This window comes from Choloepus didactylus, chromosome 5 (assembly GCF_015220235.1).
Source record: "Choloepus didactylus isolate mChoDid1 chromosome 5, mChoDid1.pri, whole genome shotgun sequence".
In the NCBI taxonomy this organism is placed as follows: Eukaryota; Metazoa; Chordata; class Mammalia; order Pilosa; family Megalonychidae; genus Choloepus; species Choloepus didactylus.
In genome coordinates this window covers 27,922,952-27,938,327 of record NC_051311.1, presented here as the reverse complement: position 1 = coordinate 27,938,327, position 15,376 = coordinate 27,922,952, and the positions used below count along the sequence as shown (strand labels likewise).

Genomic DNA, 15,376 nt, shown 5'->3' with positions numbered 1-15,376 from the left:
TAGGAAAACTCAGGTAAAATGCCTTGTCCAAATTTGTACAAGTTTGAGCAGAGCTAGCACTTATACCTGGGAGTTTCAAATTCCTAGATTTTATGCTGCAAACTCTCTAGAAGGCAGAAGGAAGCTTTTGCTCATTTCTGAATGTCTTTTAAACCATGTTATGTTGAACTGATAGGAATGTAAGTTCTAAAACATTGAGAATCAATTTGAAATTTTGAAAACCTTTATTTTGTGTCTCTACCAATGTATAAAATCTGGTAAAATATGGAAAATATGTTGAGATAAATCTTTCTTTTGGAAAAACAAATATTGTTATATTAGACATAAAGTAGTATTTGGGATTGGCTATCTAATAAAATTGTAGGAATTTTCTAGAACTTCATAAGTCTATGGATTCATATACAACAAGTTTGTTGTTAAAATTCATAGTTTCTTTTTGTACTGAAAATATTTACTATCTTGAATTACTGCTGAAAAGGAAAAATGTAAGGGAGACTTTAACATACCTAGTTTCGATAAAGCATGCTTTGGGGAAGTTTGCCGACTAACAGCAGTTCATAATTATATAAAAATATTAATAAGAACATTGTCTGAGATATATAATGTTTTGTTTTTAAAAAAAATCTACATTTAAAAGAATTGTGATTTTGATCATGTTTACTTTCTAGGCATACTGAGAATTTAGCAAGGAATAATGGAAAAGATAAAGAGTCAAGAAGGAAGGTAAGAAAATTTACATTGAGGTAATAATTGATTTTATTATATAATAAGATTAGCCATGTATCTTACTTTGCATTTCTCCTTGAAAGGGAAGCATGAGACAAGGACTTGTTTGCATCTGGTTTGAGTGGTGAGCCCAGAGGCACACAAGAGACATACTTCAGATCAAAAGACCCATGTAGATTGGAAGTAAAAAAGAAAAATATAACTATCAAACCATAACTATAAGAGAACTGGAGTGGCTGTACTAATATCACGCAAAGTAATGTTGAGACAAAAAGTGTTACTAGAGACAAAAAAGGACATTTCATAATGAAGAATTAATTCAGCAGGGAGATATGCAATTATAAATGAACCCATATGAACAGAGCCCCAAAATACTACAAGCAAAAACTAACAAAATTAAAGGGTGAAACAGACAATTCAACAATAAAAATTAGAGACTTCAATACTCCACTTGCTATAATGGATAGAACAATATTATGTGCAAACAAATTACAAAACTTAGGTGATAGGGATAAATTCCTAGAAAGACATAAAATACCAAAACTGACTCAAGAAGAAATAGAATGTCTGAATAGATTTATAGTAACCAAAGAAATTGTTTTAGTAATTAAAATCTTCCCACTGAGAAGAGCCAAGGCTTAGGTAGCTTCAATGGCAAATTCTAGCAAACATTTATTTTTAATACTAATACATATTCAAAATCCATTCCTTTTATAACTGTTTTCATGTTTTAAATTATCTTATGTATGTGGTTTTTTTGTGTAGTGAGAATCATAATGCATACTGGTTTTTTCACTTGATACATCAGCATTTTTATACAGTCTTCATTTTCTGCACAGCATTCATAATTATTATCAAAATAATTTTCATAATGATTCATAATTTAATAACTATAAAATAGTATACTGCAGAGGTATGGTATAAATTCCTAGTTTTTATTTCTGTTTTGGGGGGATTATTTTGTTATTATAGATAATGCAGCAAGGATATTTTGGCTTCTATTAAATTATTTCTGAAGAATTATTATATTCTTTCTTTGTTAATTATCTGAATAGCCATAACCTCATGATCCCATGTTGTTTTTTTTTTTATCATCATTTTATTGAGATATATTCACATACCACGCAGTCATACAAAACAAATCGTACTTTCGATTGTTTACAGTACCATTACATAGTTGTACATTCATCACCTAAATCAATCCCTGACACCTTCATTAGCACACACACAAAAATAACAAGAATAATAATTAGAGTGAAAAAGAGCAATTGAAGTAAAAAAGAACACTGGGTACCTTTGTCTGTTTGTTTCCTTCCCCTATTTTTCTACTCATCCATCCATAAACTAGACAAAGTGGAGTGTGGTCCTTATGGCTTTCCCAATCCCATTGTCACCCCTCATAAGCTACATTTTTATACAACTGTCTTCAAGATTCATGGGTTCTGGGTTGTAGTTTGATAGTTTCAGGTATCCACCACCAGCTACCCCAATTCTTTAGAACCTAAAAAGGGTTGTCTAAAGTGTGCGTAAGAGTGCCCACCAGAGTGACCTCTCGGCTCGTTTTGGAATCTCTCTGCCACTGAAGCTTATTTCATTTCCTTTCACATCCCCCTTGTGGTCAAGAAGGTGTTCTCCGTCCCACGATGCCAGGTCTACATTCCTCCCCGGGAGTCATATTCCACGTTGCCAGGGAGATTCACTCCCCTAGGTGTCTGATCCCACGTAGGGGGTTGGGCAGGATTTCACCTTTCAAGTTGGCTTAGCTAGAGAGACAGGGCCACATCTGAGCAACAAAGAGGCATTCAGGAGGAGACTCTTAGGCACAAATATAGGGAGGCCTAGCCTCTCCTTTGCAGCAACCGTCTTCCCAAGGGTAAAACTTATGGTAGAGAGCTCAAGCCATCAAACCACCAGTCCCCTATGTCTGTGGTCATGTTAGCAACCATGGAGGTGGGGTAGGCGAATACATTCTCCACAGGCTCCTCAAGGGGGCACTACATCTTTTTTTTTTTTTTCCTTGTTTTTCTTTCTTTCTTTTTTTTTTTTTAACTTTCACTTCTTTTTTAAATCAACTGTATGAAAAAAAAAGTTAAAAAGAAAACAAACATACAATAAAAGAACATTTCAAAGAGACCATAACAAGGAGTAAGAAAAAGACAACTAACCTAAGATAACTGCTTAACTTCCAACATGTTCCTACTTTACCCCAAGAAAGTTACATAATATAGCAACTTTTCTGTGAACTTGTTCCTACTATATCCATCAGAAATTAACAGACCATAGTCATTTCTGGGCATCCCCAGAACGTTAAATAGCTTATCTGTTCTTCTTGGATTATTGTTCCCCCTTCCTTAATTGCTCTCTACTGCTAGTTCCCCTACATTCTACATTAGAAACCATTTGTTTTACATTTTTCAAAGTTCACATTAGTGGTAGCATATAATATTTCTCTTTTTGTGCCTGGCTTATTTCGCTCAGCATTATGTCTTCAAGGTTCATCCATGTTGTCATATGTTTCACGAGATCGTTCCTTCTTACTGCCGCGTAGTATTCCATCGTGTGTATATACCACATTTTATTTATCCACTCATCTGTTGAAGGACATTTGGGTTGTTTCCATCTCTTGGCAATTGTGAATAATGCTGCTATGAACATTGGTGTGCAGATATCTGTTCGTGTCACTGCTTTCCGATCTTCCGGGTATATACCGAGAAGTGCAATCGCTGGATCAAATGGTAGCTCTATATCTAGTTTTCTAAGGAACTGCCAGACTGACTTCCAGAGTGGCTGAACCATTATACAGTCCCACCAACAATGAATAAGAGTTCCAATTTCTCCACATCCCCTCCAGCATTTGTAGTTTCCTGTTTGTTTAATGGCAGCCATTCTAACCGGTGTTAGATGGTATCTCATTGTGGTTTTAATTTGCATCTCTCTAATAGCTAGTGAAGCTGAACATTTTTTCATGTGTTTCTTGGCCATTTGTATTTCCTCTTCAGAGAACTGTCTTTTCATATCTTTTGCCCATTTTATAATTGGGCTGTCTGTACTATTGTCATTGAGTTGTAGGATTTCTTTGTATATGCAAGATATCAGTCTTTTGTCAGATACATGGTTTCCAAAAATTTTTTCCCATTGAGTTGGCTGCCTCTTTACCTTTTTGAGAAATTCCTTTGAGGTGCAGAAACTTCTAAGCTTGAGGAGTTCCCATTTATCTATTTTCTCTTTTGTTGCTTGTGCTTTGGGTGTAAAGTCTAGGAAGTGGCCGCCTAATACAAGGTCTTGAAGATGTTTTCCTACATTATCTTCTAGGAGTTTTATGGTACTTTCTTTTATATTGAGATCTTTGGTCCATTTTGAGTTAATTTTTGTGTAGGGGGTGAGGTAGGGGTCCTCTTTCATTCTTTTGGATATGGATATCCAATTCTCCCAGCCCCATTTGTTGAAAAGACCATTATGGCTCAGTTCAGTGACTTTGGGGGCCTTATCAAAGATCAGTCGGCCATAGATCTGAGGGTCTATCTCTGAATTCTCAATTCAATTCCATTGATCTATATGTCTATCTTTGTGCCAGTACCATGCTGTTTTGGCAACTGTGGCTTTATAATAAGCTTCAAAGTCAGGGAGTGTAAGTCCTCCCACTTCGTTTTTCTTTTTTAGAGTGTCTTTAGCAATTCGAGGCATCTTCCCTTTCCAAATAAATTTGATAATTAGCTTTTGACCCCATGTTGTTTTGATGTGAATACTTTTTATTCATATTTTCTGTGTGTGTGTGTGTGGGGGGTTGGCTTACTCATTAACTGTAACCATGTCACTGCCACAGAAAAAAAAGTGAGCCTAGGAAATATTTCTTCTTATATGATCTTGTACAGTCATATTTTGATATACGTATTTGGATGTTTTGGATGTCGTTTTTGTTTGCTTGTTTTATACACACACACACACACAGGCACACACCACAGCAAATTGTTTTCCCAATATATTGTGGAAATCCCTCCAGTTTGAATGACGTAGATCTATTTTGTTCATTTTATACATAAATTTCTTGAAGTAGAATTATTGGATGAAAATATGTAGATTTTTAATGTTTTACAAATATTTCCCAATTTTTTTTCTAAGCTCTAGTTCAGCATTATTCCCTAGAAATATAATGTGAGCCACATTATTAATTTGTAATTTTCTAGTAGTCAGATTAAAAAGGTGAAAAGGAATATATTAATTTTAATAATATAGCTTATTTATCCAATATATCTAAAATATTATCATTTCAACCTATAATTAATATAATAATCATTGAGATATTTTACATTCTTTTTTTCACCAGAAAAGCAAAATATGCACTGTATTTTTTCTCTTGAAAGATTCCAGAAGTGATCTTGAAGATATTTTATAGCCTTGTTTTGTCTTAAGATTAAATCATATATTTTATAGCATCATTTTGGCTTAAGATTAAATCATATATTTTATAGTATCAACATTGATTGCACTGATTTACAATGCAATTTATTTTGGTTCAATTTTTCAGCATTTATGGAGCACCTGCAATATGCTGGAATAATTTTCTGGACATGTGGAAAACTGGGTGTCTGGGAAAATATTTTTATTTTCACTGTGAGAATTTTATTTTCTTTGTGAGCAATACATTTTGTTGTTTTATACACTGAATACACTAATTGGATAATGACTTCCTAAGTATAGGGTTTTCCTAATATCATTGACAATAATGGCTAATGTTTATTGGGATTTTCTTGAGTCAGACGCATTGATAAGTGTGTTAAGTACATCATTTTATTTAATCCTCTTGCTGGTTCTGTAAAGTAGGTACTGTTATTCTCCTTATTTTTCAGAGGAGAGAACCAAGGCACTGAGAGGTTAAGTTACTTGCCTTAAGTTCTATATTTCACAGGCCACAGAGTCAGTACCCAAATATTCCACAGTTTGTGCCCCTAACTAGTGAATGGCATTGCCAACACTGGAGACATTGGGATGGCATTTGTTGTTTCCCTTTAGCATCACCTGGTTTTTTACTGATTGTTGCTGGGTTCTGTCACTTAGCATGGCCGTGAAGAAGGGTCATCTATGTGGAAGCTGACTCAAAGACGAGGAAGTGAAGAAACTGTGGTAAGGAAAATGCATCTTTTTATATTTGGGAAACATATCCAAACACATACTTTGGTTCATATTTCTCCACTAGTTCCTGGGTTTCTAGTCTTGCTTCGTCTGCAACCTACATCCATACTGCCTGCTGGCACCAGAATAATCCCTTTCACAGGCATGTCTAGTGTTTCCCATCACCTCCAGGATAAAAATCAAAGTTCTTTTGAGTAATGTGGTATGTTGGAACTATATACTGTTGGTGATGGGGAGCTACTTAGGTTTTTAAAAGGATATCTCTGAGCTCTCTGTGAATCAAGAGAGGCAAGAAGTAGGGGAACGCAATAGGGATATGAGTGCCTGAACTGAGGAAGTGTGGTCCATCTTTTGGGATGGAGAGTAGGGGATGAGGCATAGGAGAGATGCTGGAGCAGAACTATCAGATGGGTATGCACAGGGAAGAGCCTAGGACGATTCCTGTGCTTCTGGATTCCTGTGCTTCTGGATGCTGTATTGCCATTAAATAGGATATGGAAGAACAGATATGGATAAGAGGAGAAACAGGGTTGGAGGGAAAATATGCGCCTTCCAAACCTGCTATTCTCTCTCCTGGAAACCTGAAATGCGTTGCTCCTCTCTTTTCCAGGAAAACTCTTACTCTCCCTTTAGGATCTAGACAGTATTTCCTTAAGTTTATCTGTAAAGCCTTCCCCAAACCTCCAAAGCAAGATTGAGCACACCATCCATTATGCCACTACTGGATTTAGCAAATTCTTTTATTTTTAACCCCAGATTACAGATAATGAAATTTAAGCTTAGAGTGGTTAAGTATTTAGGCTGAGAGCATACTAATCCTAAGTACCAAGCCAGGAGTGGAGCAGTCTGCTTTTTTGTTTGTTTGATTGTTTTTTTAAATTTTTATTATGGTACTAAATATATACAACATAAAATTTCCCATTTGAACATGTTCAAGTATACATTTCAGTGATATTGATTACACTCACAGTGTTGTGCTACCATCATCACCATCCATCACCAAACTTTTTCATCACCCCAAACAGAGACTCTGTACCCATTAAGTTTATTAACTTCCCATTCCTCCTCCCTGCCCCTGGTAACCTGTAATCCACTTTCTGTCTCTATGGATGTGCACATTTTAGGTCTTTCATATAAAAACTAAGTCATACAATATTTGTCCTTTTGAGCAGCCTGCCTTTCTCCACAGTCTGTGCACTTAACTACTGTGTAATATTTCTTCCCTGAAGTACAAAGAACAAGGACATGTACGAAAAAAACTTTATATCATAAGCCCTCTTAATTGAGAGTGTGTTTATTTGGAATTTGTGACATTACAGACAGGATTTAGGCTGACATTTGTACTTAGCAGGCTTTTCTTAATATCTGGTTTTAATGGTGTAAAGAAGATGAGCATCACTCGGAAATATATTCATGGGTAAGAAATGAAATATTGGAGGGGGATTCTTAGAAGTTTGGCAGTTTTTGTACAACACATTTTTTTGAGCCATGAGATTATAGAGGTTTCCCAAAAAGGATACGTTTATTAACTGTATTTTTCCTTTTTGATCATTCTTATCGATTAGCAAGTGTATTTATTTTGCAAGAATTTGAGTTGGGTTATGTTAGTTTTATAAATACTTAAGCTTTTTTATTAGCAATATAAAATGAATTTCAGAAAAAATGTATTTTTCTTAACCTATTTATGAGAGTCAACCTTATACTTGAATGTTTTGTTACATGTTTGATTTTTACCCCCAGGAAATTGAAAAGGAAGATGTTGATTTAGAAAATGCTGGAGCTGATGAATATACGACCAATTTTGAAGATGATTTCGAAGTGTGTATAAAAATTAAAATTTTTCTTAGCTTAGAAATCATTTATTTTAAAAATTAGCATATGTATAGTAATTTGAAAGCTCCTTTCTCTTTATTACTCTTTATTTAATATGTTTGACATTAAAATCCACAAACTATAAAAATCTTTCTTGGCTATAATAAGGAATTTGTCTCTTTTAAACCATAGATTGTAATTTTTTTTCAGTATCAGAGTTACTTAGTCAACTTGTCTTAAAGTGTTCCAAAATCATTGTTATTCTTTGTAGGACTATGAAGATGATTTTGAGATTTGTGATGGAGACGATGATGATAGCAATAATGAGCATGAATCAAAAGAAAAAATTGAGGAACTCCCTCTAGCCAGAAAAAAGGAAATACAAGAAATTCAAAAAGCCATTAATGCAGAAAATGAACGGATTGGTGAATTATCTTTGAAACGGTTTCAGAAGCAAGGTCGAATGGAATGTGAAAGGGAATCAAGGACAGGTGTTCAACTAAATACTAATTTTATTTCCAGGCTCTGACACTGTGGGCACTAAAACCTTGTAGATGTTTGTCACAGACAGTCTTATTCTAATTCAGTATGTGGATAAATGAGAATTTTATACATTTATGATGACGCCATGTGCTTTGCATCCAACACATATTAGGTACTCAATAGATATTAATAATTGGAATGTTAGGGGTTATTTGATATATAAAAACAAGCCACAGATAGCACCTAAATACTCATAAGGGTAAGTATGAGTATTTATTATTGTAGAAGCACTTAGACAAGGTATCACCAATCCTAAGTGCTCAAGAGTGTTTATTTTTACCTGGGTTGGTAGTCTCTTGCTAAGTCTGTGAGTGTGTCTTCTTGTTTTCCTGTTGCCATCACTGAGTTTTCCTGAAGAGTAGTCATGGTTGGCAGTAGATGGGTCAGGAATGTCAGCAGATAAGAGGTTGCAGTCTCATGGGGACAGCATTTCCATAAAGATTTGAAAATATGGCCCAATAAAGTTGTTATAAAGAGCACTTCTAAGGGAGTCTTTCTTCCCCAGGGATTTTCTTTATGAAATTAGAACTGTATTTTGCTTCAGAAATCTTGGTATCTGAATATGATGAAGATACTTGTAAAAGTAGGAGTAAATCTTTTGAAATCATTTAAAGGGAAGGCTATGACATTCTAATAAAAAATTAGCACTAAAAATAGCTCTCAAAGAAAGATAGTGTTAATATTAAAATATTGAACAATATACTATTTTAAAAGATCTAGTAAAAATATCAGTAATTAATGCAACTAATTACAATTGGTAATTAATATAATAATACAACTGAAGATTTGATAGAATTATTACACTCATTTTTTTTGTGCTTGCTGGAGAGGTAGCACTTAGCTGGGGAGTGCTGATATAGTGAATATTCTTTGAATTTATAGCTATATATATATATTTTTAATCGAGGGATGCCTGTCCTGGTATAGTGGTGTCTAGTAAGGATCCACCCTCTTTTTGGCCTTATTGATGGGCTGAGAGTCATTGACTGGTTTCAGTGATTCTTCACCATTTGGTAGCAATATGCACAGGGAGGTTATGTACCACCAACACATAGTATTTACTTGACAGCATTCAAAGCCTGCCTGTTCTTGAGTCTCTAAGATGTATGCGAGATGTTATTCTTAATGTTCCCAGTTTTCCTAGCAGATCTTCCAACAACCTTTTTTTTTTTTTTTTCATTATTCAGTTCCCACATTTATGCTTAGCATTATATTCTTAGTATCCGGATTTATAAGATTAGTATTTACAACACCAGACATAAGAGATTATGTTTTGGTATATTTTTCATTTGAAGGAATTTTTCACTCTGATATTCACTGCTACCCAAGAGATAGAGTTAGAGCTACAGTTTCTGCTATATTTGTTGTTGAGCCAGCCTAGCCTAACATAGTATTAAAGTCATATTCTATACTGTAGGAGGCAATATAGAGTAGTGCTCAACAGTGCTGGCCTGGAGGCAGACTGGTTTCACATCCTGGCTCTATCGCTTGCTAGCTGTGTGACCTTGGAAAGTTACTTAATCTCTCTGTACCTCGGTTTCCTTACATGTTAAATAAGAGACCTTCTTAAGGGTTGTTGTGAGGATTAATTAAATAAGTTAATGCATGTAAAGAGCTTAAAAGAGTGACAAACTCATACCACACCTTAATGAATATTAACTATTATTATCAATATTTAATTATTATTATCTAGTAGCTTATAGACTATATTAGTTTTCTTTATCCTACCTGGCTACCCCCAGACATTACTTTTTATGAAATACCCTGTCTGCATCCTGTGGTGATTGAACTTGGTTATAAACTGCACACCTTATCCTTTTTCAGGCAAATAAGAAACCATTTGATAAGTAGCTTTTTCCAGTGCACTAAAGTTACGCCATGGTGTTTGAAAGAGTTCATACACCTCCAAAAGGTAAATTGTTTACTTGGTCAGTCAATAAGTATTTACTGAATACTGACATTTGGCACAGAGTGGAGAACTCTGGTTCAGGAATGTCTTTATAGTAACCATAGTTCTGTGACTTTAAAGAAGTCTATCAGTTTCCTCATTGTTAAAGCTGGAACAGTAATCTTTCTTAATATTTATTTGGTGTTAATAGTTAGCAGAATACTTTTCATATACATGACCTGGTTTAATCCTCATAATAATACTGTAGGGTAGATGTTTTGACAAATGAGAAAACAGAGGTGCAGAAATTAAATAACTTGCTCACAGTCATAAAGCAAGTAATCGGCAGTACTGGGAATTGAACTCAGGTCTTCTGATTCCAAACCTGGCATTCTTCTTACTAGGCCACACTCCTCTGCCTAACTTGCCTTATGGATTTGTTGTGAGGATCAAATGAGATAATGTATGTAAAAGTGTTTAGAGGGTTATAAAAACATTTTATGAAACTGTAAGATGGTAGGATTGTTTATTCTGCCTTTGGTAAGTTCAAACATAAATCCAAAAGGAAGAAGAAGACAAATAAAAGTAAAATCGAAAGAAATATATTAACAAATAAATACATATAGGAAATCATAGAGATGCTCAGAAGGGAAAGAGGTGAACTGGGGAATAATTATTACCTATTAAGAAGGTGACCCTTAATTTTAAAGACAGTGAATGGAGTTATCCATTGTAATATGAGATTTTTAAGTCATGCAGATAATTAGTTGTCAAACTAATAATATCTTTGGAAAATTTTAAGTCTTCTGATTAAGCTTATGCTCTACATGGTCCTTTTTTCTATATTTATGACAGATTAAACAATTGATACAGTATTAATTTGCACTTTTTTCTATTCTTTAGCTATTTTGTGTATTCATGTCCCAACTCCCTTACTAGATTATAATCTGTGTGTGTGGTGGAAGGAGGTGGGGAGGGTCAGCACTGTATGTTAAGTATTTCTAAATCTCTTAATGGTGTGATGAGCATATACAATAGATGATCAGTAAATACTGACTTTGTTACCTGAAAGATTTAGGTGAAATTAGCAGAAACAGTCCTCTTTAATGATCATGGAAGATGTTTATCCTTGTCATTAGTTTCTACTAGTTTATTGAGTTTAATTGCTACATATGCTTCTAATTGTTTGGCTTTTGATTTTTAGTTTGTTTGTTTGAAAGAAATACATCAGTCTTTAACAAAAATGACTTTTATTTATGTATTTATTTATTTTTGGTACAGATGCAAACTATTCTCCTTCCAAAGCTTCTGTCTGTGGAATTTTCATGGATTTTGCAACAGCCTCCTACCGTCAAAAGAGTCGGACGCAGGCCCTTAAGCAAAAGTAAGTGTATTGGAAAATTTGCCAAGATACTATGCGATTTATATACTTTTAAAAATAAGGTTTAAAAACATTGCTTTTCATTTTATTTTCACTATTGATTATTTGCATATGTTCTTTAATTTGTATTACATTTCTCTTTGTGTTTAGATATATAAATAGTGCAAATATGTATGCTGCTATATACTAGATATTTGACATTTAATATTTTAGTTACATTCATGGTTGACTGTTAAGGTATTACCCTGAATATCGGTGACATATTTTGGTGAGGTGGGAATTACCATCACATATTCACAAAGCTGTAGGGCCAGAAACCATGTTTAAGTAGTGAGTATAGCCCATTTTGCATCTCAGTGTGAAGCTGTTCTCCTTCTAACAGCCATGTGAATTGAATATCATGTCTATTGTACAGATGCAGAAGCTGATGAAATTAATAATTAAGAGTATTAATAATAGGTAACATTCATTAAGTGCTTGTTTTATAATGTGCCATCAGCCACTGTGCTTTACATGTATTACTTCATTTAATTCTCATAAACCCATTTCATAGATGAGGAAAGTGAGACGCAAGGTCAACTTCTATTTCATAGAAGAGCTGAGATTTGAACCCAGGTCTGCCAGACCCAAAGTCCAAACTTTTAATTACTGTAAATTTTAAAAGTTTACATAATTTGGAAATTTATGAAAGTCAAAGGATATGTTCTCAATCAAGGATCTAAACTCAAGTATGATTTAGGAGTAAGTGTAAAAAAAAAGATTTTTTTAAAAAAGTAGGTTTGAATACATTCATATCATCTAGCTTAGTAGATGGCCTTAGTAAGTACTCAATAAATATTTGCTAAATGAACAAATAAATCATTAATAGAAATACCTGTTCTCACAACATTTTTGTTATCCTCATATTTTGTGTTTCCTGTTGAGGTAAAACTCAAGTTTCTAGCATGATGGCTAGGTTTTTGACCTAATTTAAGTCTCAAGGAACTACAAATGGTGCCACACAATTTTTATGAACTCAGAAACAATCAAAAGTACACACTTTGTTGTTAAGGCATATATAAATGTGGATAAAATTATTTTTTAAAAAGCAAGAGAATGGTAAACAAAATCAGTATAGTGATTCTCATGGGCAATGAGGAAGGAAGATGAGGATGATGTAGCTCATAAGTAGATGCAATTAATTGGTAATTTTTTAGTTTTGGGGTGAGGTGGTAGGTTCAGGATGTTCATTATATTATTTCTAATGCATTCATAAATTATATGGATCATTATGCATATATCAAAATTGTATTAAATATTTTAAACGTAAAAGAAATAAAAAGGCTAAAACACAAATGGATTGATGACAAATAGAAAGAAAATGTTTTTGAGAGAAATGTAGAAATACTTTATAATTGAAATGTGTATTTGCACAGGGAAATAAAGGTATAGAGAAGGAAATAAAACATAGAGGCATTATACTACTAGATATAAATTTATGAAATTAATTAGACATGTGTGGAAAAATAGATACCTGAGTCACAATATATTCAAGATAAATTCCAAGTAAATTAAAAGATAAATTTAAAAAAGGACATACTTAATATAGATGATTATTTCAATGAAATTAGGATAGCGTAGGACTTTTTAAGCATAAAAGCAACTGGAAAAATACATGAAAAAATTTAATGGATTATACATCAAAAACTTAAATTTCTATAAGTTACAAGAGTCTATGAATTTGACAAAATTAAAAATTAAGTAGCCAACTGGGAAGATGTATTTGCCAAATATATGGTAGAGGTTTATTATTCCTGGCATATAAAGTATTTTTACAATTTACTATGCTACACAAAGTTAAATCTCCCTAGTTAAAAATGGCAGAGATCATGTAAGAGCTGAGATCCAACCAGGAAATCAAAAACCATTTTGAGTATTTAAACAGAGGGAATGTAATTCAGGGAATTAATTACATAGGTGCTGGAAGAGCTGAAAAGCTAAACAGGGGGATGGTGAAACAGCCTGGAGACTGACAACAGCAGAAAGCCACAACCACTCCTAAGCCAGAGAGATAAAGGCTCTTGGTATTTTTAGAGCCCAAGGAGCTGGAGCCATGGCAGACCTGTCTAGCAGGAGCTGGAACAACTGAGAAAATAAGCAGCTACCAGACATTCTGCTCATGTCAGAGAGGAAGGCAGAGAAAAAACTTGTTCTCTTATTTCTCTTTCCTTCTTCTCCTTGTCCTTGCTGCAGTTCCTTCCTTTCACTGAACCCCAGCTATATGGAAGCCTGGAAAAGGTCTAAGATCAGCCTTCTATGACAGAGACAGAACATGGGAGAGGCAAGGAATGGGTCTAAGGGCAGATGGGCCCAGAACTCGTAAAGGCCACAGAAAACTAATTCACAAAAGAAAATACCAACTGCCAGGAAATATACAAAAACATTTTCTGTGGTATGAGTAGTCAGAGGAATTCAAACAGCAATGAGATAAGTTGTTCCCCTATGAAATAGTTAGGGTTTTAAAAAAATGATAATATTTATATGTTGATGGGAATGCAGAGGAAAAGCTTGCTTGTAGCAATTGATACAATCTTTTTGGGGGCAATTTTCTAGAATTTTATATTCAAGAATGCTGAATACAAGATCAATATGCAGCAATCAGTTGTAAACTATAAACCTACAGCTTCTCTAAAAGAAAAGAATAGTGAAGACTATCTTGAAGAAGAAGAACACAGTTTGAGGACTTAAACTCAGTTATTGACTTATTATAAAGCTACAGTAATTAAAACATTGCATTATTGGTACAAGGGTAGTTAAATGGATCAATGTACAGCGTATGTCCAGAAACAGACTCATACATATATGGTCACCTGATTTATGGTATGGGTGCCACTGCATGGTCTTTTCAAGGCATAGTGCTGTAACAATTGCATATATATACATGCAAACAAATGAACCTGTACCTCTGCTTTAACAATGTACACAATCAATGTAGGTGGCAAGAGACAATGAAAAAGTGAAAGCGTTAGTCTATTGCAAGGTTCCACTGTGATAAAACAATTGTTGAAGACAGAGAGCTAGAGGTAATAAGTTGGAAAGATAAGAGATGATGGTCAGACAGTAAGTTTAAGGGAAGGTTGCAGTTATTGTTAAAGACCACAAGAGTGACTAGAGAAGGAAAGAGAGGAAGAGAAGCAGAGAGCAAATTACATTATTGAGAAGCCTGGATGTTGGATCAATCATTCATTCAATGTATATTTGTTGAATACCAACTATCTGCCAAGCATTGTCTAGGCCCTTTGAAATAGTAGTAAGTGAAAGAAATAAAAATCTCTGCCCTTTCAGAGTTTATATTCTAGTGTATGTGTGTTTGGGGGGTGTTCTGGTTTGCTAAATTTGCTGGAATGCAATATACCAGAAATGGGTTGACTTTTTCAGTGGGGATTTATTAGGTTGCAAATTTACAGTTCTGAGGCCATGAAAATGTCCAAATTAAAGCATCAAGAGGTAGGTAGATACCTTCTCTAAGGAAAGCTGAAGGCATCTGGGGTTCCTCTGGGAAGGCACGTGGCAATGTTTGCTGATCCTTCTTCTCCTGGGTTCTAGTTTCAAAATGGCTTCCTCCAAAATGTCTCTCTTAGCTTCTTCTGTGGGTCCTTCATGCTTCTCCCAGGGGCATTTTCTTTCTTTTTTTTTTTTTTTTTTTTTTTTTTTTTTTTTTTTTTTTTTTTTTTAATCATCATTTTATTGAGATATATTCACATACCACGCAGTCATACAAAACAAATTGTACTTTCGATTGTTTACAGTACCATTACATAGTTGTACATTCATCACCTAAATCAATCCCTGACACCTTCATTAGCACACACACAAAAATAACAAGAATAATAATTAGAGTGAAAAAGAGCAATTGA

General features: G+C 34.2%; 1 protein-coding gene across 4 annotated transcripts in view; it reads left to right on the top strand.

Moving 5' to 3' along the window:
• DYNC2I1 (dynein 2 intermediate chain 1) overlaps positions 1-15,376 on the top strand; it is a 117,565-nt gene that overhangs the window by 51,468 nt on the left and 50,721 nt on the right. For all 4 annotated transcript variants that reach the window (XR_005216909.1, XR_005216908.1, XM_037835708.1 and 1 more), the window contains exons 7-11: positions 669-723; positions 5,782-5,847; positions 7,597-7,674; positions 7,940-8,159; positions 11,381-11,483. Coding sequence is in view for 2 of the 4 variants with exons in the window: in XM_037835708.1 (XP_037691636.1) it covers positions 669-723; positions 5,782-5,847; positions 7,597-7,674; positions 7,940-8,159; positions 11,381-11,483 (522 nt within the window). In the remaining 2 variants the exon portion in view is untranslated. The remainder of the gene's footprint in view (positions 1-668; positions 724-5,781; positions 5,848-7,596; positions 7,675-7,939; positions 8,160-11,380; positions 11,484-15,376) is intronic.